This window comes from Penicillium roqueforti, assembly GCF_015533775.1.
Source record: "Penicillium roqueforti strain LCP96 04111 chromosome Unknown scaffold_10, whole genome shotgun sequence".
Lineage (NCBI taxonomy): Eukaryota > Fungi > Ascomycota > Eurotiomycetes > Eurotiales > Aspergillaceae > Penicillium > Penicillium roqueforti.
In genome coordinates, this window is record NW_024067574.1 from 370789 (window position 1) to 393940 (window position 23152).

General features: G+C 48.2%; 9 protein-coding genes across 9 annotated transcripts; 2 read left to right on the forward strand and 7 right to left on the reverse strand.

The window, feature by feature from the left end:
* Positions 1 to 34: 34 nt before the first annotated feature.
* Positions 35 to 1376, reverse strand: LCP9604111_4776 (phosphatase PAP2 family protein; the record flags this gene model as incomplete). The annotated part of the gene is made up of 3 exons (XM_039072512.1): positions 35 to 570; positions 693 to 1231; positions 1285 to 1376. 3 exons carry the CDS (start codon positions 1374 to 1376, stop codon positions 35 to 37), a joined length of 1167 nt encoding a protein of 388 aa, XP_038929266.1.
* A 579-nt stretch (positions 1377 to 1955) lies between these two features.
* On the reverse strand, positions 1956 to 2929 carry LCP9604111_4777 (C2H2-type zinc finger protein; the record flags this gene model as incomplete). The annotated part of the gene is made up of 2 exons (XM_039072513.1): positions 1956 to 2474; positions 2540 to 2929. 2 exons carry the CDS (start codon positions 2927 to 2929, stop codon positions 1956 to 1958), a joined length of 909 nt encoding a protein of 302 aa, XP_038929267.1.
* Positions 2930 to 3217: 288 nt separating this feature from the next.
* LCP9604111_4778 (putative plasma membrane ammonium transporter (Ato3)) lies at positions 3218 to 4292 on the reverse strand (the record flags this gene model as incomplete). Its single annotated transcript, XM_039072514.1, has 5 exons — positions 3218 to 3382; positions 3443 to 3618; positions 3681 to 3800; positions 3862 to 3962; positions 4021 to 4292. The coding sequence occupies 5 exons, from the start codon at positions 4290 to 4292 to the stop codon at positions 3218 to 3220; spliced, it is 834 nt and encodes a 277-aa protein (XP_038929268.1).
* Positions 4293 to 7666: 3374 nt separating this feature from the next.
* LCP9604111_4779 (flavin monoamine oxidase family protein) lies at positions 7667 to 9343 on the reverse strand (the record flags this gene model as incomplete). The annotated part of the gene is made up of 1 exon (XM_039072515.1): positions 7667 to 9343. The coding sequence occupies one exon, from the start codon at positions 9341 to 9343 to the stop codon at positions 7667 to 7669; it is 1677 nt and encodes a 558-aa protein (XP_038929269.1).
* Positions 9344 to 11663: 2320 nt separating this feature from the next.
* Positions 11664 to 12242, reverse strand: LCP9604111_4780 (copper transporter family protein; the record flags this gene model as incomplete). The annotated part of the gene is made up of 2 exons (XM_039072517.1): positions 11664 to 12134; positions 12195 to 12242. The coding sequence occupies 2 exons, from the start codon at positions 12240 to 12242 to the stop codon at positions 11664 to 11666; spliced, it is 519 nt and encodes a 172-aa protein (XP_038929270.1).
* Positions 12243 to 12671: 429 nt separating this feature from the next.
* LCP9604111_4781 (ferric reductase family protein) lies at positions 12672 to 14627 on the forward strand (the record flags this gene model as incomplete). Its single annotated transcript, XM_039072518.1, has 1 exon — positions 12672 to 14627. One exon carries the CDS (start codon positions 12672 to 12674, stop codon positions 14625 to 14627), a length of 1956 nt encoding a protein of 651 aa, XP_038929271.1.
* Positions 14628 to 15154: 527 nt separating this feature from the next.
* On the reverse strand, positions 15155 to 16893 carry LCP9604111_4782 (CRAL-TRIO domain-containing protein; the record flags this gene model as incomplete). The annotated part of the gene is made up of 4 exons (XM_039072519.1): positions 15155 to 15630; positions 15704 to 15803; positions 15862 to 15903; positions 15952 to 16893. The coding sequence occupies 4 exons, from the start codon at positions 16891 to 16893 to the stop codon at positions 15155 to 15157; spliced, it is 1560 nt and encodes a 519-aa protein (XP_038929272.1).
* Positions 16894 to 18417: 1524 nt separating this feature from the next.
* LCP9604111_4783 (uncharacterized protein) lies at positions 18418 to 18700 on the forward strand (the record flags this gene model as incomplete). Its single annotated transcript, XM_039072520.1, has 2 exons — positions 18418 to 18524; positions 18586 to 18700. The coding sequence occupies 2 exons, from the start codon at positions 18418 to 18420 to the stop codon at positions 18698 to 18700; spliced, it is 222 nt and encodes a 73-aa protein (XP_038929273.1).
* Positions 18701 to 19976: 1276 nt separating this feature from the next.
* LCP9604111_4784 (glycosyltransferase family 2 protein) lies at positions 19977 to 21933 on the reverse strand (the record flags this gene model as incomplete). Its single annotated transcript, XM_039072521.1, has 3 exons — positions 19977 to 20485; positions 20558 to 21670; positions 21720 to 21933. 3 exons carry the CDS (start codon positions 21931 to 21933, stop codon positions 19977 to 19979), a joined length of 1836 nt encoding a protein of 611 aa, XP_038929274.1.
* Between the last annotated feature and the right edge of the window lie 1219 nt (positions 21934 to 23152).

Sequence of the window (23152 nt, forward strand, 5' to 3'; positions counted from 1 at the left end):
AACCAATTCCAGGAATCAATCGTCCACTCACCCCTCACCCCTCATGCCTAACAGCCTCACTCTCACTACTCTCCGGCTTGATACGTCCCTGTGCCTGCCCCCTAAACACCATATCCCGCACCGCAGCCGCACCCTCAACATCCACATCCAAACCCCGCTCATCGGCCCACCCATCAGTGCCCAGAGAACTCGGAAAGCCAACCCCCCGCACAAAAGCGCGTCTCCGACTGCGCGCACCCCAAGCCCAGCCGCCACCGCGCCGAATCGGAAGATGGTACATGTTAAACGCGATATAAGCGAAGAAAAGGCCGATCGCCGCGCCGAAGAGAATATCAAAGCCATTATGTCTGTAATTGAACCAGCGCGACCCAGCAATAAAGCATGCCGTGGCAGTCGGGAAGAACGCAATCAGCATTAGGTAGACGGGCGGCGCGGCGCCGCGTTTCCGCACGGATAAACTATCATCGCTGTAGCTCTGGTCTTCAATCGGGTAGCGCGGGAGATAAGGAAATGCGACGGAGAATTTCGAGCAGAGCCAGAGGGTTAGGTAAATTAAGCCGGCGAAGGAGACTGGATTGTGTTAGCTAGGATTCGAATTTATGTTTGCGTACTGTATGTTGTCACTGTAATTACGCGTCGGAGCACACCGAAGATGATATGCACGTAAACAGTTAGAGTAAATATGGACTCACAAGAAGAATGCCCACTCGGAAAACTCGCAAAGCCATCAATGCGCAACGAACTACTCCTGTCGCGACAAATCTCCCACGAAACAAGCGTCGCCGCACCCCGCACCGACTCCCCAAGCCCGCCAACTGTGAACTCCGCAATGCGCGCTACGTCTGGATTGCAGCGCGCGAGAAGATCAGGTCGCGGCTTTCCGATTAAGGCCTTCAGACCCTGGGTAGCGGTCCAGGTGCTTGCGAGGGCCAGCGCGAGCCCCATCCAGCCGACGTTCCATTCCCAGAATTTGCGGCGGATATATTGCGCTGCGGGGGATTTAGAAGAGCCGGGGTTAGAGGTGGAGGTGGAGGAGGTGGCCTTCGCTGGGACGAGTAGCCATGAGAACAGGAGGATTATAATAGCCGGGGCGAAGAGGCAGACTAGGAGCAGGGTTTTGGTTGTTACGGTTTCTTTGGTGAGGGGGTAGCTGATTGTTGGATCGGTTAAGCTGAAGGGGTGGTGGTTTGGAGGTTGTTTGTAGAAGCCATAGCCGATTAGGGCGATGCCGCTGGTCGGGGGTCGTTAATTGGGATTTTGATGGGTTCAATGGGTTGGACGCACATGATGAATATCCAGTCGATTATGTAGGATAGTACTAGAAGCTTGGAAATAGCTGCGAGGCGTGTCACTGTCTCTTTGACGGAGATTGGCATGGTCGTGTGTGATACGTAATTAGGAAGGAAATGTTAAAAAAAATAAAATGAAGTTCAAGAAAGAACGTTGGAAAAAGTACATAGACGGGGATGACGATGCCAGGGATGATTGTGGCGGAGTAAGAAGGTTAATTTATTTTGAATTTACTCGAACACTTCAGATATACAGTAGCAACAGTTCGAAGAGGTTGAAAGAAGATTAGATGACTCCATACTATTCATAGATAGTATCCATTGACTCCACTTTCCTATTGTTCAGGAAAGTTTATCACTAGATACAGGTTATAGCAGGAGAATGTCGAGAATTGCAGTTTTCATCAATTTCCACCAAGCGAGGTGGTTAACGCAGTTTGCTTATATACAAACTGCCTAGGAAGTGCCAAGCTCGCATGCTACGGATAGCCTCAGTCGGCCATGAGGACTTACGATCTGACCGAATAGTAGTTTCTTGGTAGTGATTCATAGAGATAGAAAGACTTCTAAACTACCCATATGCATGTAAGTAGAGCCCCCGAGATTAACAATTTCAATAATATCGAGCCAACGCCTGCAATTCCAAAGAAATAGCCAAAGAAAGATCTAGAATCCAGTAATCGTCCGGCGGCCCATGATGGCATCGTTCAGCTGTCTGTGAACCTGTTGAACCCCCTCGAACCGAATGAATCCACACGATTCACTTTCCAAGTGGTTGAACAGACTAGCCAGGGAGTGGAACTCCTTCGGACAGCCTCGCTTGAGGCAGTGGTAGACCTTCTCATTGTGGACGGGTGAGTTGACATGCGACCCCAGCGCTTTTGGCGAGTTGAACCCCTTTTTGCATAGGTAACACACCCAGCAGCTACCATTCCAGGCATTGTCGGTGACCAGGTATGTCATGTCCTGTTCATGTTCACCGTGCCACGCGATCTGCTTCTTGCAGACAATACCATTCGGATCAAGCTGTTGAATAATGCGGTGGATGCGGTCGCGGTTCAAGCCTTGAGCTTGAGGGCAGGCACCAGACTCAAGATGATGGGAGACACCGCTGGCAGTGACGAAGCCAACCCGACAGAATGGACACGCAATGTTGGTGCCGCGATGGATCTTGGAATTCAGGTGCTATGAGATAAAGACGTGAGTGGAACGGGTTCAAAGTTTCTCTCGGATCATATCAGCTCGCCTACCTGGCGCAAACAGTTCGCGTTCATAAATTGACGGCTGCATTCTTGGCAGTAGTTCTTGTAATGTCCTTTGGCGCTCATATGATTCTCCACGGCCTGCTGCGTGTAGAATTTCATCGGGCATGCCTCACATGGAACTTTCGGGAGCCAATGACTCTTCGCGTTCATATGGTTGTTAGCGGCGTGTTGAGTGCGGAAGGTGCTGTTGCAAGTTTCACAGTCGAAAGTCGGCGCCCAGTGGTCTACAGCATTCATATGCTGATTGCAAGCGTTCTGGGTGCGGAACGATCGATTGCATGTTTCACATTCGATCCAGTGACGTTCGTCATCCATATGCTCATCACAGTCATCCTGATCCCAGAATACTGCATCGCAGGTGATGCATTCGAACATGATGGACTGATGTAAAGGTAAAGAATGATATTAGAAGAAGAAGGGGAGAGAGAGAAGGATATATAGACACATCCAAGACCTTATCTCTTATCTGCTGAGCAAACGCGGCCTGTACAACACACTCCGTTTGATCGCCATCTAAAAGTACACAAAGACAACTTAGAAATTATTAGAAAGATAGTTGCGATGCATATTTTAGGTAAGTGTATAGATATGAAGCAGTATAAAGGTTGCTTAGAAGATGCGGTATCAACTACATAATGTTATGAAAGCCGTGAGAGCTAGAAACTACCCCTCAACCTCACACTTCCGGGCTTTCTGACTCCTCCCCAGGATGACTGTACTTAGGTCGCCCACTGGCAGTGCGATGGGGAAATCGACCGCTTCGAGGATCTGCGCAATGAAAATATGCCAAATCGGAAGACAGAGGGCAAAGGTGAACGCACCAGCCGCCTATTGATAAATCAGTACACATTTAATATCGAAGAGAACAATACCATATTTGCAATATACCTTTTGTAATTTGGCCGCCAGCACTAGGTTCCCCAGCGCCATCTGGAAATATATTCCTGAAAATAATCCAAATGTGATCACAAGCAGAAAGAGCGCGAGGAAGAGGCAGACGTTCGTGCGGAGGGCGCAAATTGTGTATACGAAGGTGATGAGTGCGAGAGTGACGTAGTAGAAACCTGTAATATATTCGGTCAGGACGTGCACATGTACATGATGGGGTGTGAAAGGTAAGACTCACCGACAGTTGCGCTGTATTCAGCGGTCTCCATGCCTTTCAGTGTGTTGCCATCAGACGAGTACATTGTGCCAACGGCAAAGAATGGCATGAGCGATGTTCCCTGAACCAGCCAGAATGTACCTATGAGCTCCAGTTAGCAAATGCATGGATGCGTCCCTAATCCATGACGAACTACACATACCATATGTGAAGAATAATGCGCAAGAAAATGTATTCCCTAGAATCCATTCGCCAATTGCTCCGAATATTTGTACCATTGCACCGAAGAAGATATAGACTGGTCTGTGGGAGGGAGTTGTTAGTACTGTTTTCCTTGCAGCATCAGTATGGCCTCTCTTACAAAATGGCACCACCGTTTCCACCTGCTCCTCTCCATCCCATGGTAAGCATTGCGGTCGGCGTCGCAGACAGCAAGAAACCCATCAATGAAATCGGCGTGGGATTTCCAAATGTGGAACGCAGCTTTCCTGCATTTGGCGTCTTGGGGCTAAGGTATAGCTTTTCAAAAACATCCCGTGGTATAGGAAGCATAACACTGTCGGTGGTCTGATACCGACGAAGCATTTCTGCCGTAGAGGTCTCTGGCTTGTCGCCGATAGTATCGTCGGACATTTTGGATTCAAGGGAAGGATTTTTCTTTCTTGAAAACCCTAGCAACGGCGGCTCGATGGTAATGGTGCTGATCTAACACCGGAAGACAGCGTGGAAAAGAAAATATATGAACCAGACCACGACTCGCAGCCCCTTTTATGCTCTTTCGGCTATTCAATTATTCGGCTGTATATCTAGGAACCGAGCCTCGCAGGGTCTTACCAATCTGTTACCATATAATTCTATTTTTGCAACAATTACATTCTGTATATCTTACACACCTTCTTGTTTGGAACAAAGTGCGGTGGTATTCCCCACAATCCTCAACCAAACCCCGGATTTGCTCCGTCGACTGGTAACCAGCAACTTGGTCTCGGCCTATAGCGCGCAATTAAACATGCGCGATCCACCTTGCAGGTGAAGCAATTGGGTAGTATGATTCGTTGGCTGAATCACACTAGATGCAGAACGGGTTAGAGCAATCTCGTATCCTCCCTAGTTTTCGAATTGGCGTGGGGCAGACAGTGGGGGGTGTGCATGTTGCGCGGTAGTCATGTCCGCTCCAGTTCCGCTTCCCCTTTTCGTGTTCCCCCGCAATGGAGTTGAAAGCCGAGGTATTGGATCTGCGGGTCGGCTTCCTAGTATCTAGTTTTGATCTATCAATAATGGCTGAGGTATAAAGGCGCACGCGTTTATTATAGACTCGCCCAGACCTGGGCCATACTTCTTTAGCTGGCTAGTGGCGCCAATAAAAAGTGTAATCAGTAAAGCTTGCTTCGGTCAAGTCATATTGGCCGCCTCGGCAGTTGGGCTGGCAAATACAGCCGCGCTTTGGCGAGATGATATTCCGACCTTGTGGATGTGTGGAGTTTGGGGAAAACCTGGGGCCCCAGGCCCCAGTGGAGCTTCAGGAGGATAATGCATGACGTCATCAACGAGTGATTATCATAGTCGATCCAAAAACCAACCTTGCAAGCTTGGGTTCACAGAGATCTGACAATCTCTTACGCCGCGTTACCACCGCGATTGCTATCATAGCCCGGCCCATAAAGTCAATATAATGTTTTATTCCGGACGTGCAATAAGGGGATCTCGACAGGCTAGGCTACAAGCCTCGATCGTTATCCACGAAAGAGAAATTGTTCAAAATGTAATCAATAAACAGAGACAATCCGGACAGCTCTACTCACTTTCATATATACAATATCAGTCACACTATGCACGAGTTATTATGGCACAAACCGATTTACAACGAGTGGCCTAGACACGTCAAGCGATACAGTGATAACATACATAGATTATACATATCTTCTCCAAGTGTCTGAACAGGCAGAATGATTGAGGAAAAATTGTGCAGAAAACTACCAAATATTGGCTGGAGGATGAAGAAAAAGAGAGGCTCTGCGGGAAGTGGGGCCGCTTCAGACCGAGGATCGGATCTCGGAATAATGCTGTTCCTGGTAGGGTGGTGCATCGTCACCTTTGACCAGAGACAAAATTTCCCAGCCCTAGACATCATTTTAGCTAATAAGACAACTGCAGGGCAGGCACTTGAGAACCACTGTTTTAAGTAAGCTACTTGGGATGTAGAACGAAATGCTTCAGCCCTAGCTCGGGAATCCTACTTAATTCTCCTGTTTTATAACTATCCTTTTACTCGAAAGCTACTAGAAATATAGAAGATATAGGGACTTTCGAGTACTCCATGTTGAATATCTGCTCTAAAATATATTAGCGACAAGCTCGCCCGTAAATGCACGAGGTATTAAAATTTACCAACGACGCAAAAATCACTTAATACGTTGAAGACCCGAGACTTAGCAGATCTCGCGATCTTCTACGAAAAATATACGCCCGGTTAACGACAAACTCCCCCGATTTGACCTTCCCATGAAAGATATCCAACATGGCTTCAGCCACTTCATAAACTGCATCCTCGTCGGGAAGTTCTCCACCAACACGAATCGATACACAGTGAGAGTACCTATGATGCATGGGTAATTCGTCGACTGTAACTTGCCTGTTCACGACGCGATACATCATACGGCGGACCAACTCTAGATCGTTAAGCCAGGCCTCTTCTGGGTCAAAGTACACCGTGGCCCACACAACATGTTGTCCAGATGGTCCGTCGGCTACAGGAACATCGTCTATACGAGTCCTGAACGCGGTTCGTGTTGACATATTGGGTATGAATTATGGGAATGAGCTTGGGGATTGGCTGTAGTGGGAGTTTTTCTTCTTCGGTGGAACAGGGAGTGAGATAGATGGGGCTGGGTGAGTATTCCCTCTTCGAGTGGTGGTAATGCCTGGGCATAGGAGATCAAGGTGTTCATATACTCCCAACTGAGACATGATGATATGCCTGACTATATAGTGGGTTGCTTGGGCTCTTGGTAGAAACAAAGAATCTTTTAACAAAACAACCGCTTTGTCCAGTCTTCTTATTCTGATTGTCTTATTGTCTACTAATTATAAGACTCGAAGTCATTCTTTGTCTAAACTCATACCCACTATATCAACAAAAGAACTCAATCCAGATCAATGCAACCCTCTCCTCCAACCTTTAGAAAGCATCCGACCTTAAATGAAAGAACCGAAAAAGTCTCTCCCGATCAATCTGAACATTCCCCTCCGCACATTCCGCCTGATAAAAAAGCGCCAAATCCAACGCATCCCTAAGAAAGGCATCAAAAAACAAATGGCGAAACTGTGGAAATGCCCAATAATTCCCACGGGTCGGTAACGAGAGACACCCCATGACTCTGTGGTGCATGGGCTCGGGGGTAATCGAGATACTGACACGGTGTGTTTTCTTAGCGATTCTCGCGTGGATGGCCTCGGCGACGAGATCCATGAACTCCGCGTCTGTTTTGTCGCGATTTTCTGGGGTCGCGACGAATACGTTTACCCATACTATGGGTCCCTCGATGTCGCATCTCTCGTCAATGTAAGCGCCGTCGCGGGTGAACATACCTTGCATACCTTCTTGTGCCATATTGAATTCTTTGATATGAGGGCCACTCCAAACTATTTGGTATCGGCTTTAAAACAGACAAAGCCTTCCTGGTGTACTGGTGGTTGAAATAGGAATTTTATGAGATATGCTCGTATAATTATATTACTTGGGATATTGTCAGGGCTTTGTTGGCATTGAAAGTCTATGTTTCTTTGATACAATGACTTTTTTGACATCAATTGAAGATAAGCTAGAAATGATCCCCATTGTGGGTTGTTAAGACAAAGACTTTGAAATTGCTATTTCTGTTTCTACATAGTTCTGTAATGTATGTCGGTCAATATCATAGCTTCATTCTCATATATTAGCTTCTCATCTAACGTTATGTACTCCGAATTCTACTATCATCTATATACAGTTTCACAAAATCATAGCCTCACAGCTTAATCCACCTCCCCATCCAAGTTTCAACAACCTCTTTAGCCTCGTCAACCAGACCAAGATCAAGCAACAACTGGGTTGTGCCACGCACAGCCGAATCCAACGCCGAAAAGATCCAAGCATGTGTATAACTAGTATGCTCCCCAATGAAAATAGTCTTAAACTCCGTCTGGTAGTAAGCAGGCAAATAAAGCTCCTGCTGCCCAACAAGCGGACTAGCCCAAGCGCCCGCCTGATGCTGATCGACCTCCCAGCACTGGCGATTGTATACACCCGTAAACTGCTCAGCAGCAATCTCACCATGGACCTCAACCATCGTGCGCTGGACCAGCGCAACGTGTTCTTCCTCGCTCAGTGCCGCTGTCGACCGAGCGGGCGTGTCCGAGATATATGACGCTAGGATCACACCCGGTCCGGTCGCATTCATGTTATAGGAGGGATAGCACACATTCCCGACCCCGGGGATATCAACTGACCCACATCCGCCGAAGATGGGCTTTTCCATGTGCTCCCAGAACCGCGTCTTGTAGAGCAGTGACATCTTGCATGCGGGGCTGTAGTTCATAGTCGAGATTGCCCGGCTCAGGAGTGATGAGTACCGGGGTAGATCCCACAGTCTGACCTTGCTGAATGGTGCAGTGACCACGGCATAGTCGTATTCTTTTGTTTCCGGTACCATCTGGAAGGGATCGTCGCGCCATGCGACTGCGACTTTACCGGCTGTCTCGTTATATATCAGTCCGGCGACTGTGCGGTTGAGAGTCGTTTTCTCTGCGACGTGTGGGTAGAATGCGCGAGGGAGGGACTCCAGACCCTTGTCGATGGTGCGCCATTTGGTGGCTGCGAAGTAGACGTCGTCATACATATCGCTCCAGATTGGAGAGGTGTCTGAGCCATCGACATAGTCGGTTATGTTGGTATTGTAGCCCATCGCGTATTTCAAGTATCCGGCCTCGGACCAGTGGAACATGCCGTCTTCGACGGCTTGCTTGTGGGCTTGATACATGTTGGTTGCGATCTTGCGGATTGTCTCCCGGTTGTTCATTGTGGTATAGTTATCGTATGCGGATTCTGCTTCTGCGACAGCTGTTGCATTGGACGAGGCTGCCTTGTAGACTAGCGATGAGTTGGCAGCGACTTGGGCGGCACTAGGAATTAAGCCGTTGGGGAGACGGTTGCCGCCAGAGGCTGCGGGCACATTGGGGCTATTCTGTATCCAGGGGATGAAGTTGACCTGGAGATCTCGTTTATGTTTGTTCATCTTGTTGAGAACGCCGGCGAGTTGGAAGACCATGCGGTGATCTTGGATTTCGAGTGTCTCGTTCGTATCAGCATAGGTAATGCTAACTGGGAACCGCATCGGTCCCATCTCCTGATATTGATACTGGTCTGGAGTCGTGTTGTTGAGGTATTTCGTACGGATGCGACCACCGACTCGCCCAGATGATTCATAGATGTGCCAGTCGTGGATACCAACAGAATCGAGCAGCAGACTCGTCATCAAGCCGGACATTCCACCACCCAGAATGGCAACAGAGGTACTCTTCGCTTTGGAAACAAATGCTTCGCCGTGCTTCTTTGATTTCATGTAGGCCACCCCGTCAAACCACGGGCCCATGGCATCTGCCACATCGGCGATACTCTCGCGCTTCTTGACAGGTGATGAGACCATGATGGGAGAGGAGCGGCCCACAAGCGTCGATCCGGAGAAAGCATGCAGACAATGTGAATGGGGTGCGTCGGATGGTGTAGTCCAGACGAATCGCTCCGGCTGCGCCTCGCGTTTCACAAACGTGCTTCCGATCTCATGGTGACTCTGCGTCGGGTCTTGGATCCCGCATTCCCCGTAGACAAGCTGCAGATGACCTTCGAAGTCTCTGTCCAGGAACTCGACGTGGACGTTATGCAAAGAGTCGGAAGTTACACCCCCAGGGCTGTGGAACCGTATTACCTCGATGTCTCTCCCCGCGACCCCGGCTAGGCTTAAACCTGATAGACCTAACCCCAAGAGGGTATGTTGTAGACAAACTTTCATCCTTGATCTGAGCAGTAGAAACGTGGAAACAAAATATGAGCGCTTGGCAATAGTCTAATTGCCTCCATGCTTGCCGTACACGTTTTATATATCTTTTTTTTTGTTCGACTCAAGTATCTTCGGAAGATTGATCCCGTATGTCAAGCTATCATTATCTTTGAGGGGGTATTTCACTGCAACCTTCTTATCTAGCGGTGATATTGTAGCTGGCGAAGGTATGTAGATACGATTTCTGCATCCGCAATATATTACTATAGCCTCTGCAGCTTGACTAGCGTCCATATCATCCATCGCAAACTGTTACGTAAAATGACAGCATTCTAAGGGCCAGTATGAATTTAGTTAGCATCTCAGATCTAGCCAGCTAGAGACCCGGAATTTTTCGAGAGCACAGGTCCCACTTTGTCGAGTGCAGCTGTCAGTGGCTGTCAGTTTCTCTTATCAAGACGGTTGTTTCCGACTGCTATGTTATCTTAGAGCGGGGTGTTGGAGCTGTCTGGGGATCGATATGTTGTATTCTATGTTAAGCGCGGGGAAGGATATTTCTTGTAGTCAAGATATGGGTTTGATTTGGATCGACAATCTCGATATTCTTATCAGTTGGATTCGTAACAGTCCAGGAAGGTACAACCGTGGGTACATAAGTACGTAGGATAAGAAGTCAGAGCCAATACGCTTGAGTCTGTGAAGCGGCTCGGCAAGAGGGCTACTCTCCAATTGGTCCATTCATCAGACGATCCGGGAATTTTGATATGTTCCCAGTGTTCCAGTTGATCCACCACACGTGATGATCTGCGGGGGCATTTGGCTACATAGGTTTATATTAAATTCCTCACAGGGGAGGTTATAGCGAAGAGTAGAGATAAGTAAATAAAGAAGTATATTAAGCCAAGCGGAATACTTCCATGTTCGGTACTTCCAAGGCTACCGGTATGTAGCCGGAAGGCGCCGGACCCACTCGGCCATTGCGGGGGAGGATGATGTCATGCTGATGCCTGAATATGCCTGACTATGTACATTGACCCTTGACACACAAAGAATTTCCATTGAAATACCCTGATAAACGCATCTAAATCATCTAAAATGAAATTCTAGATAGGAGACTTTCTAGCCCAATACAGACAACCTCGGCACAGTCATCGCAAAAGCACTCGACCAGAAGACCTCGAATCTCATCCAAGCCAGCCTTAACACCAAAGCATCAAACTGGAATCTGAAGTCCAGGAAGTAAGATCGGGGTAATCCGCGCAAGAGGGCACGATGTGGAGCCTCCGGTGCCATCTCCGGGCCAAGTTCCTCTATATCACCTAGTAAGGAACCAAGAAGATCGAGTTGGTCGCAGACTTCAAAACATTTGTCCTAATTCTCCGGGCTGAAGCCAACATGTTGTAGAGTGTGTATGATGCTCTTTAAAATGGTTGTGAAGGTTTCATGTGCCTAGTTGAAGCGCTGTTCAAGGTCTTGGGGATCTTCGGATGAATTGATCTTTGGGAGGAGAAGAGAGGTGTTACCCCCAAGGTCCTTGCTATGTGGTATGGGTAAATTTTGTAGCGACAAGTCAAGAATGTAGATATCAATGGATCAGTAGGGAATTGTTCCAATAACGACAGCTCTTAATTGTAGGTGGTACTGAGACTATTTAAGCCCATCCAGCCAGCTTTCTCACATTAAGAAAGACAATGATTGAAAACATGGAAATCAACAGAACTCAGATGATAGGATCTCTCTTTCCTGCCTCTATCCTTTGGTCAAAGCCTTGGGTAGAGGTGTAAAGGAAGAAATACATTGTTTTTGCTAGTAATTTTTAAATACCACAGACAAAGGGAGAAAATTGAAAGAGATTTTACATGGAAACGATTGAGGTATCATGCATCCATGGATGCATGGATGGTATATTGGGTTATGAGCAAATCAACGCTAAAAGAGCACAAATTGGATATCAAAAGTTCATCAATCATCAATCACAACATATCGTTGTCTCCTCCAATTTCCGTATCTCTTCCTGCACGTCATCTATTCCCACTGTGACAACCATCCAATCACATAAGAACTTGCCCAGTCCCGCACCAATGAAGATGCAAATAATCACATAGACATTGAAGTACATGGCCAACAACATGGTGATATAAGCCCCCGCAAACGTGACTGCATGAATCACAGCCCTCGTCAATTGTTGTAACGGCGTCGCGCGAAATGTCACGGCGGTTCTGGCAGATTCAAATCTCCTGACAAACGTGCCGTGTAGGGCTTGGCGCTCAAATTGGCGGGTCAGGAAGTTGTCATATTCCCGACCAATGCGCCGACAGAACTCGACTAACACGACCAGCAGAATTGTGCCAATACAGGTTGCGGCAAACATGCCATTGTTCTTGATCTGCCATCCTGCGGACAGGAAACAGGCATCGATGGTGTCGAAATTGAACATCATCTGGCTTTGGTCAGCGAATCCACTTGAAAGGTGCCAAGGTCCAAATATCTTGGCACTCACCGAAACCTTGCAGCTGCTCGAGCTGGTGCTGGAATCCATGCCCTCCATCTTGGCCGGTCTTCTGGGTATGCGAGGATGAGAAGTTGAAAATATGGCGCGTCCGATATCAGCTCGATGCCGCTGTTCTTATAACCTGGTGGCTTCTCCCCACCTACGCTGAGGCAAAGTGGAGAAACCCAGCGATGGCGTGGGAGAAATGTGCTCAAATCGCCGCAAATGCGAAAATGGCCGCGTTGAACTTGGAAGTTGGGATTCGCGTAATGGCAATGAATAAAACCTCGTGGGTTTCTCGCACAGAATCTCATAATCTCTTTCGCGCTTCGCCATGACCAGATAATCCCGACCGGACGCAGAATTAGGTGTTCTTTTATCAACTCGAACTCGAGCTGAATTGTCGCTCTACACTCATTGGAACTGGGCTGAGGCTCATAATCGGTCTTCAACATCGGCCTACTGCATAGGGCAGCTCAAGACATAATGTCGTTTCCAAAATTGGATGCTCGCCACATCCAGAACATGAGCGCGGCGACATCATTAGAGCCTCATTGGGGATACTACGATCGCGCCCTTCCCTGCACCAACGATGCGGGATCGTGCGCGTACCTCGACGATGTATACGCATCACATGACCGGGGAATGCTATATTCAGGCATTATGTGGTGTGTCATTGGCACAATTTTGCTCCTCTGGGTCGTCCTGAACCAGTTCAATACGCCAACGATATCACCAGCACTAGCAGCACCAGAACTAGCCGGACTATACAAGGTCCGCCGCTCTGTTGCCTCATTAGCCAGGAAATATCTCCTGCCTGATGCGGCTCGGCTCATCTTCGGCCGCACAACACGCCTCCAAGTGCTCACCCTCGCTCTGTTAGCTGGCTACCTCCTCATATTCAGCTTTGTCGGTATTCTCTACAACACATGGGTCACGCCCGTCTCGAAGATGCCCGGTGTATATAATACCCGCAACAGCATCGGCCCGTGGTCAGACCGCGTCGGCACACTGGCCTACGCCCTCACCCCGCTCTCCGTGCTGCTAAGCAGCCGAGAGTCTTTCCTCTCCCTCATCACCGGCCTGCCATACCAGAGCTTCAACTTTCTCCATCGCTGGCTGGGCTATATTATCTTCCTGCAAAGCTCCCTGCACACAATCGGCTGGTGCGTCGTCGAGCTGAGATTGTACCAGCCGCAACCCACCGTCGGAATTGAATGGATCACCCAAACATACATGATCTGGGGTGTCGTCGCCATGATCTTGATGTTCTTACTCGTCGTGCTGAGCACACCGTGGGGAATCAGACTCACCGGCTACGAGACCTTCCGCAAACTGCACTACATCCTCGCTATGGTCTACATTGGCGCCTGCTGGGCCCACTGGAAGCAGCTCAAGTGCTTCATGTGGCCCTCGCTGATCTTCTGGTTCCTCGATCGCGGTGCTCGACTCGTTCGCACAGGCCTGCTACACTACCACCCCAACCACTCGGGTAGTCTCGGGCTCGGCTTCAAGCCCGCCGATGCGACCATCACCCGCTTCCCGGACACCGAACACGGAGATGTCATCCGCCTCGACCTGCACAATAACCAGGACCCCTGGTCCATCGGCGAACACTACTACCTAACCTTTGCGAAGTGTAGTATCTGGCAATCCCACCCCTTCACACCACTCAACCTCCCCGTCGTGTCGAAGGGTACAGTCCAACACTCATACATACTCCGAGCGAAAAGCGGAGAAACGAAAAAGGTTGCCGACCTCGCGGCCACCGGCACACCTACAACACCTGTCATCTTGACCGGCGCATACGGCGAGTCTATCACCAGTCACTTGACACCAAGCACCAATATAATTTGCGTGGCCGGCGGGACCGGCATCACCTATGTCCTCCCCGTTCTGCTAGATCTTGCCCGCCAAAAACCCTCACCGGACCGCAAGGTCGAGCTCATCTGGGCAGTCCGCCACACGGCGAATACAGAGTGGATCGCAGCAGAGCTGGATCTCTTGCAGAAAGCGCGGAATATGTTGAACCTCGAGATTCGCATTTTTGCTACCCGAGACTCGAGGAGCAAGACTCCCTCGATCGAGAACTCGGATTCCGAAAACTGTAATCTCTCGGTCCCGAATATTGAGGAGAAGGCCGTGCAGGTCTCGCCTTCCAAGTCTGTTTCTGCGTGCTGTGGATGTGATAAACCTACTGCTGTGGAGCGGCTCGGGGGTGCCTCGGATGATGTCAATAGACATCCGGATCTTCCACGGCTGGTCGATGATTTCTTGGTTGATACGGTGCGCGGCCCGACGAGTGTCTTCGCTAGTGGACCTGGTGGTATGATTAGTGACCTGCGGGATATTGTTGCGTCCTGTAACTCCGGTGAGAAGGTCTGGAGGGGCCAGGAGAGATTTGATGTTAGTCTTATCTGTGATGATCGGTTGGAGTGGTGAATAGGATGCGAGGAGAGGGGAGTTGTATATATTGCCCAGGTGGCTGTATTCGCCAAATATGGAATCATCATAAGTTGTGGATTCAATGTACATATCATCATGACGAATTTTATGGATCATCTATCAACAGAAATATGGGAGTGTAGAACAATTACAAGGGTACAAGGGTCACAGGTTTTGTTAATATCTCTTCGTGGCTGTCCGAGTCTACGAGGAATATGCGTCCACTACCTAGATGTAACGAATATGAGGTGGAGTGAGTGAGTGGATCGAGGATCTTCTCTTCCTATGCCTCGATGATAGAGTCATATAGCTTAGATGCAGAGATAGACCGCGCAATAATAGAGATATGTTAAAGTCAAAAAAAAAGGAAAGACCTATGCCTACGGTTTTGATCATAAATTGGAACCTAGGGGACATATCCTTCCGAAAATGGAAGGTGGATCCATGTCACGTATGGATGCCTAAATATGCCCGTTCCTGCCTTGATCCTAACAATAGTACTATGGCAACTATCAGAAATACCTCTACTTTGTCTGCCCGTTGACAATAGCATCCCGCTTAAGTTCACCACCAGGCAAAAGCATCCCAGATCGATCAATGAACGACCGCGCCCGAATATAAGGGTCCAATTTCCAATAGTTCACGCAGAACTCATCAATAACAGCATTCCGTCGCGACTTGAGCTCCTCCGCTTTCGACACCTTGTCCTTCCCGTCAGACTGTGAGCTGGCAGAGACCCATGCTGCTGTCGCAGAGATCATCCGGATTCCAATCATCATACGGTCGTACATTAGTGAGTCGCGCGTTGCGGTGTCTTTCATGACTGCATTCTCGTCTTTCACGGGCTCGTCGTATTTATAGGTCCATTTTTCGTCACCGGAGAACTCTTTGGGGATCTTGCTGCGCGGAATAAACTTGTCCAGGTCGGCAATTGACCGCGTGAAATGCACTTTTGATGCGACGACGGGGTCCATCCAGCCGTGAATCAGTTTCCAGATGCCTAAGGTGATAGCTATTGTGAGTATTCATTGTAATGAGAAAGGAGGATCTCTTAATGGAATCATTCGACTTACCGGAGAAAATCCAGGGTGCATTATGGATGATCAGTTGCCCCAGAGACTCGGGGTAGTTTGCTTCGAAGCATCTGAGAATGAACTTGACTGGTGGGTATTCCTATTGCGAATATTAACACAAGGCAGTCATCTCATCTAGCCTCAGTACGGTATCATACCATGTTAGATAACCCGAATCCTGTCAAATCGAAGACAATTGTCTGTGAATGTGTCAGCTGAGTCAATATCTCACTTTTGGTCGAACATACGCCCGTTTCAACCGGAGGAGCCAAGATAAGTCGCGTCGCCTCAATAACATGAACAATATATCGCTCAAGAGCTTCCTCACTCTGAGCACCTGGCTTGTGAATCTTCACTCTAGCATAGATAACAGGTCGACCGTCCCTGTCCAAGCCATGAAGGAAGCTTTTTCCCATCTTGAGTTGGTTGATAAAGTCGGCACCTTCCTTCTTCTCCTTTGACGTAGTTTTGGCACTACGGGATTGCTCCAGAGCATATTCCTCTCCCCGGGGCAGAATTTCTTCATCAACCTCCATCTCCTTTCTCCATAGAATGTTCGACGCCATCATCGAAAATGCCTTTCCGACATCCCATTTCCTGGCGCGCAAGAACCGGAGCAACAAACTATCCGGGTTTTCTTGCTTGATCATTTTCAATATCGCGAAACACATTTCTCGAGGCGTCATCTTAGAGAGGATATGCTCCATAGACTTGATCTCTGCATCTTGCACGCCCAGCTGTCGGAGTTGCGAGAAAAGGAAAGAAAAGTGCGCCGGAGTGACCTTTCGGTTGGCCATTTCCGAAATGATGGTGTCTTTGGCATTTTCATTCATGAGCGAGTCCACCTTGTCCAGTGATTTCTGCCCTTTATTGTCGGAGTAATTTCCAGTTGTGAGTTCTCCATTTGTTTCGCTATTCGATCCCGCTAGTGCGATTTCATATGAGGTCTCTTCATTGGTATCTTCGTCCTTCAATGCGCTAATAATAGCTTCCACCGTTGGCTCATTGATCTTATCCAGAGCAGCAAACAGCTTGCTGGAGGAGTCCTTCGGAATCGGTATGTCATATACAGCCGACAGAACAGTTGCAATAGAGGTCAGAATGATGATCCAAAATTCAATTACCCTTGCTTCCTGGTCAGGAGTGAGGTGGCCGAGGTGCCCGGACATAAGGTCAGGAGTAGGAGACATGGCGTGAATTGTGGGTAGAGGGTGAAGTGTAATGCCGACTGGGGGAAATCAGTTCGTATTTTGCTCGCAAGCCCGCCGACGGGGTCTTGTTCAATCATTCATTGTTAACGGGGCCACATGAATAGCAGGGATGCCTCGGCGACCTTCGGATTCACGGGCGAATTCAAAATTGATACCTCGGTGTTTGAACCCAGTCGATCGTTTATTGAGAAATAGGTGCTAGGACCTTTACCTTCTCGTGGGGGATCTTGAAACAGCTCCGATGGAACGGACGCCCTGTGAGGGAGCCTGGCGATGACGATCCTCCATATTGGGGGAAGATCGTCGCCTCTAGGGAGTTCGATCCCTCTCGATTTTGACCTCGAATACGTAGGTGCGCGGATATTTGGGGACGATGATTCTAGTTTCACCACATTTACATATGAATTTAATCTAAACCAGCTACGTATTCGGTAAGTGAGCTGCGTATGTAAGCCAAGATATATGTTCCTGGAGTTCAGCTAAAGAGACCTTGGAAAGATTCGTGTTCTAGGACAAGAACATATTTAAGAGATAATCATGAGCAGCGTCGAAACCAGCCTTGTCCGAATACTTAGCGGCATGAGTACAAAACCTTCAATGACGATATCGAGATCTTCCTGCGTCGCCGAAGGATCTCCCCCCCCCGGTGTCCTCACAGCATGTCAACATGTCTTCTTTTCTCCCTCGGCCTGCGTGTCCCGCAGTCCGTTCCCGATTCCTCCGTTTCAATCCAGTAATCACGCCCGGCATTAAATCTTCGTAGTAAGCCCCCACCTAATGGGCGGCCTACTCAAAATCGCTCGCTTGGGCACCTTACCCTCTTGATAGCGAATAACCTTACCCAGTAAGTGAAGTGCCCGATCTCTGTCATCTCGCTGCGATTGATACTTAAACTGCAGAGAAGTGATTGGGCTAACAGCTTCTCTAGTGCTAACTAGTGTCCTCCTCATACCGGCTCTAACGGTGGTTCCCAGCTGAGTGCTCGGTATCAGTACCCTGTGCAGTCAGCCCCGATCCCTTCCAGCGGAGGTCCGACATCCCATAGAGATGGCGGATCCGTCCAAATGGTAAAAGACGTTTTATTGAGTGATGACGATCATCTTCTTCTTTGAAGCCTGATCTTCAGGTGCGTACTCGATAATGACTAGGTTGATTACCACGTGACCTGTCGCTCCGTAAATGTTTTGCTCCTCGATGGTTTTACTCCCCTCTACATATCTCTAGGGTTTTGTAAAGCCTCTTTTTCCGATAGTTCTATTTGCCTTTGTTACATATTTTTGATCATCTTGCAAAATGCCAAAGAAACAGCCACGTGCAAACATATTTTGCCATTCTGAGTTCGATTTACTTTCCCTTTTATCCCTTGCAAAAAGTATACGTGGGAAACCTTGCTTTTGCGATGAATCTCAACATCCGAAAATTGGCAGTTTGAATTGGGCTATATCTATATATTTTGAAGATGGTATTGAATGGATATTCCGTTCTCCTCGCAAAGACTATTGTATGCTTCAGGAGGAGAGTACAAGCACATTCCTTGCAAGCGAGGCGGCAACGCTAAGTTATTTACGCGACAAAAGTGATATTCCCGTCCCAGAAGTGTTTTCGTTCTGGTAAGACCTGCCTACTTGAGATTTGCTGAGTGAATTGTGTATTCGGCTTACAATTGAACAGTCCGACGCATCAGAATGATATTGGCGTTCCCTATATCTTGATGAGCAAAGCACATGCGAAACCGCTTGCTTCTTCCGGCTGGGATAACAATGTTGATTTGGATGAAGGCGCTTGACCACGTTTGACGCTACAGCAGAAGCGAAAGGTCATAAGAAAATTGGGCAAAATCCACGCATCCCTTTCGAACATACGATTTGATCGAATCGGATCACTTTTGCGGGTAGAAGACGATTATACTCTAGGAAAGTGTCTTTCTCCAGCCCTTATGTGGCATGGCCGCGATGGGTTTGATGAAGACCATATCCCACTCAGGCCGTTTGACGACGCAGCATCATTCTACAGAGCGCAGACCTTCGCTTTGCTTACTCATGTCAGAGAACTTCCTATGTAGCACCATATGTTCCATGCACCGGTACCTACACAACAGGAATACGATACGTTCAGTGAATATCATATTGCTACTGATAGGTGGAATGACTACGTTACCGTGGGGGCAAAAATCGAGAGCGCAAAAAATAGGCTCGGCTATACCTCGGCTGCGCTTGCTATTTTGGAACTTGTTCCCTTGCTAGCAGAAAGAGACGATCAAATTCTGAGCTCTGGCTTCCCATTGTTTCATCCCGACCTAAGTACCAGCAATTTGTTCGTCGATGACGATATGAATGTGACTTGTCTAATTGATTGGGCTTGCACTTCATCTGTTCCAAAGCCAATGTTACTCGTTTGTCCTGGACTACCTCATTCCCGGAATCCAACACCCCTCGAGTTTGTAGACTCTTTCACACAAGGTTTTGTTGAAGGGAAAGGTTTCGATGCCCAAACAGCTCTTCTTTTCGAGAAAAGCAAGGATCTTTGGGAATTTGCTCGCTTGGTTAATATGGATTCTATTCAAGATTTTAATCACCTCTCGGAGCTTTTCCAATCCCTTGCCCCTGGACAGGAGCTTTTTGCAAAGCTGAATGACATGAAGGAACGGGATGAGTTTATCACCTCGTTGAAAATGATATCCCAATACACGGCCACACCTGAGGAAATGCGGAATGAGAAACAGTATTTTGAATGTAACAGACCCAAGAGATTGGCGCTGGCACGCCATATCTCAACAACGGCAAGTCTTGATCCTAAGTTTGTGGCGGATCAGCGTCTCTGGAAGTGGGACGTGATATACTTGAAGCAGCGAGACACATGTTTCCTGGCCTTGAGAAAGAAGTTAATTGAAAGGTGTGGAACTACGCAAATACCGTCTCTTACTAGGTGTGACGCTTAAAATTGTGTTGTCGCGAGAAGGATACCATAGCTCGCGACGTCTTGTTTGATAATGTCTTGATTTCTTTCTCCGCATTCCTAACTTCACGAATATAATGTACAATCGAAAACCAAGCGGCCAAGGCCTATGATATGAGAACACCAGCAAGGGCTCCTAAAAGAACAACTGGCACTATAAAAGAGCAGCAGAGTCCGAGGAGAGGTGTTTCAGAACTAAGTTCCTCCTCGATTTCCGCTCGTGGGTATGATATTTCCTTCTCCGTGGTGAGCAATCTAGAGTCTCTGGGGTGATAGGCCGGAGAGTTGAAAAGATGAGCAATGGGTACCCAATTGTGGACAATTGTCAAGAAGCACAAGTGCAGCAATGGTGGCCATGCAAATGTAGTGAGCAGTTTAGGAATTTCTGTTCCATCTCCGGTCACAGCCACCCAGATCGCAAAGAGCATAGCTCCAACAGTCGCAATAAAAAGACAAATGTTCAACAAAGCACCGCTTTGAAGAGTATCTCTGTATGCCTTTTGGAACGACGAAATGGATGTAGCATTTTCGCTCGAATTGGCGGTGCTTCCGGTGACAAAAGATCCCTTTGGCTTGCTTCCGAATAGGTGGAATCGAGCAATGGCGTACAGATGGGCTATTAACACAACATGTTAGGATCAAGTTTCAGGTTCCATTAGATATGTGGAAAGTTTTAACTCAGACTTACCAGTAGAAAGCCAACTGTTCTCTGCGTGTGCAAAAGGCGCAAATGGAACACCCGCGTGTGCACTCCGAGCCCAGTCATATGCCCATGTGGACGCAACATGCACGATGGCTAAAACAAGCTGAATCTTCACCTCCAACGCCGACCCAGCAGGAATAAACCCACCATCGGAGACCAGAAGGAAAGGCAGAGCAACAAATCCGATCGAGTAGGTCACAAGACCTGCCATGATAGACAGTCCCCCAAGAGCAATATCCCAACGCAGATGCTCTGGAATCGCCTTGTTGACAGAAGGGAGCAACACAGAAATCTGCTGAGAGTGTCCGATGTGCCACCGATTCCGCTGTTTGAGATGTCCCGCGAGAGAAGTAGGAACGAGGCCGAATTGCAAAACCTCTTGTACCTGCATCGTGCGCTTTCCCAGCCCTCGTAAAATCAACGATAGCTGCCAATCTTCCGAGAAAGAATAGGTCGGATATCCACCTGCGTCGAGAATCGCGTCGCGACGGAAGACTGCACCTGAACCTGCGTCTAGCGCATGACCGAGAAGATCGAGTTCTGTATTCTCACACGTGTAGAAGTAAGCCCGCGACTGGGAGAGGGGATCGCCACAGGGCAGATTATAGAAATACTGTCGCGTGGTCAGTAATGCTGCCTTTGGGTCTTCAAGTAGATGGGGCAGTGTCGCGCGCAGAAACTCCGGCATCAGGATGGAGTCTGCATCGACGACTGTGCAGAACTCTGGCGGGTCTTCGGTTTGCAGGGAGAATAGGGCGTAGTTAAGATTTCCTGCTTTGGCGAAGGATTGCCCGGATTGCTTGCCGCGGGTGTGATAGGATAGGTGAGTCCATTTTGTGGCGAGTTTTGCAATTGCGTCGTGCAAGTCAGTTGACGCTCCATCATCCAGAAGGCGGACTCGAAACCGGGAAGCTGGGTAGTCTAAACCACATGCTGCTCGGACCGTGTCCAGGATGATTTCGACTGGCTCTCCGCAGCATGTTACTAGCACATCGACTCTGGGCAGGTTTTCGTTGCTGCGTAGTCTCTTGCGGAGTGTCTGATGTGGTGGCTTTGTCGTTGCGGCTAGCGATAAGCGTTGGTGGTTTAGGGAAATATCTAAGAAGATCAGCGGATGCTCATCGTTCTTTCTTGGAAGGTAACGTACGAGCAAATAGACCCTCAACTCCGAGCATTAACCATCTTTGCCATGTTTGCTCTGGGCTCATCACGGTGAAAAATAGCCGCACTGTAAAGTAGATGTAGGTGGTCCATATTGCTGCTTGCGCTATACGGCGGAGATATTTCCGATACTTCTGCGCATACAGAGCGCGATCATCAGGGGAAAGCTCCTCGATTTCATAGACGTTGTTAGGAAACATTGAAGCGAACTTGAAGCCGTCGGTTTGTGCCGTTGTGATTCTGTTGCATATTATACAGATGATTTTCTTTTTGCGCTTTTTGACTGGGGATATCAAGAATACCACGAAACAATTTGTCTTGGAATTTTCACAAATTGACCCTAGGCTTTTGAAGGAAAGCCTTCTCCGCCGAAATTAAGGGGTTTGAATGCATTCAGGGCTCCCCATTTGCTTCTGGAACATACTGTGTCTATTTATACTACTCCGTATCCACCTGGAGACTATCGCTGCCGAGAACCAATCAGTGCACCCCATGGTATGGATTTTGATGGCGCTAGCCTTAATTGGCCGTAAACTGCAAGTGGGCCATTTCCTCAGCATCCGATTGGATCCCTATTCTATAAAATTCTGAGATGGCCGGGGACTCGCTATGAATATACTGTCTGAGGTACCAACAGTGATCTGATTCGGTCGGTCTTGTCAATAGAAAAAGACGAATATAGAATCCCAAACTGTCACAAGTGATAAAAGTACGGCTGATCAAGGGCAGATGACCCGGGTAGCACGTAGCCGGTAGCCTGGCGGTATCTCTTTGTGATGATGGCATCCTCCTTGGTTGCCACACCGTATCGTTCAACATTCCGATACGGTGCGATCAAATATCCCCCGCGGAGAGCTGGAACCCGAGGTGACGACTCGACACAAGCAAAATGTTGCGAACTGAAGGTCTCATCACCTCGGTATCCCAGTCGCACTTGACTTGGCCGAAGAGAGCATTCATCTAACGAACATATTTGCGATCAAGGTCTTATCCCCGAATGTAATCATTGATTCTTCACGAGACTCTTCAGAGAACTGGTTCTCACAGGTATTTGCAAATTTAATATGACCAAGGCTCAACCGATCGACCATCCGTCTTATCAATGCGGGCAGCTCCAAATGGCCCAGCGCAGTTCGAGCCATTGCATGTGCCTCTTGTGATTTATTAAGAATATATGTTGCCTGAGGGTATCATAAATTAGCACATGCTTAAGCAGGCAACCTTCGGTGAACATATAGTTGTAGACTGAGCATTAATTCAACATCAACATCGGTAGATACAAGTGTTTACTCTACTACCAAATAAGAAAAAGGAAAAAGCAGGAACTTATTAGTATCGAGAGAGATGTATATGAAACTATAAAAAAAGAAACACCGTAACAACGAAACAACGAAAGGGCTGATAACTCCCATGCCAGTA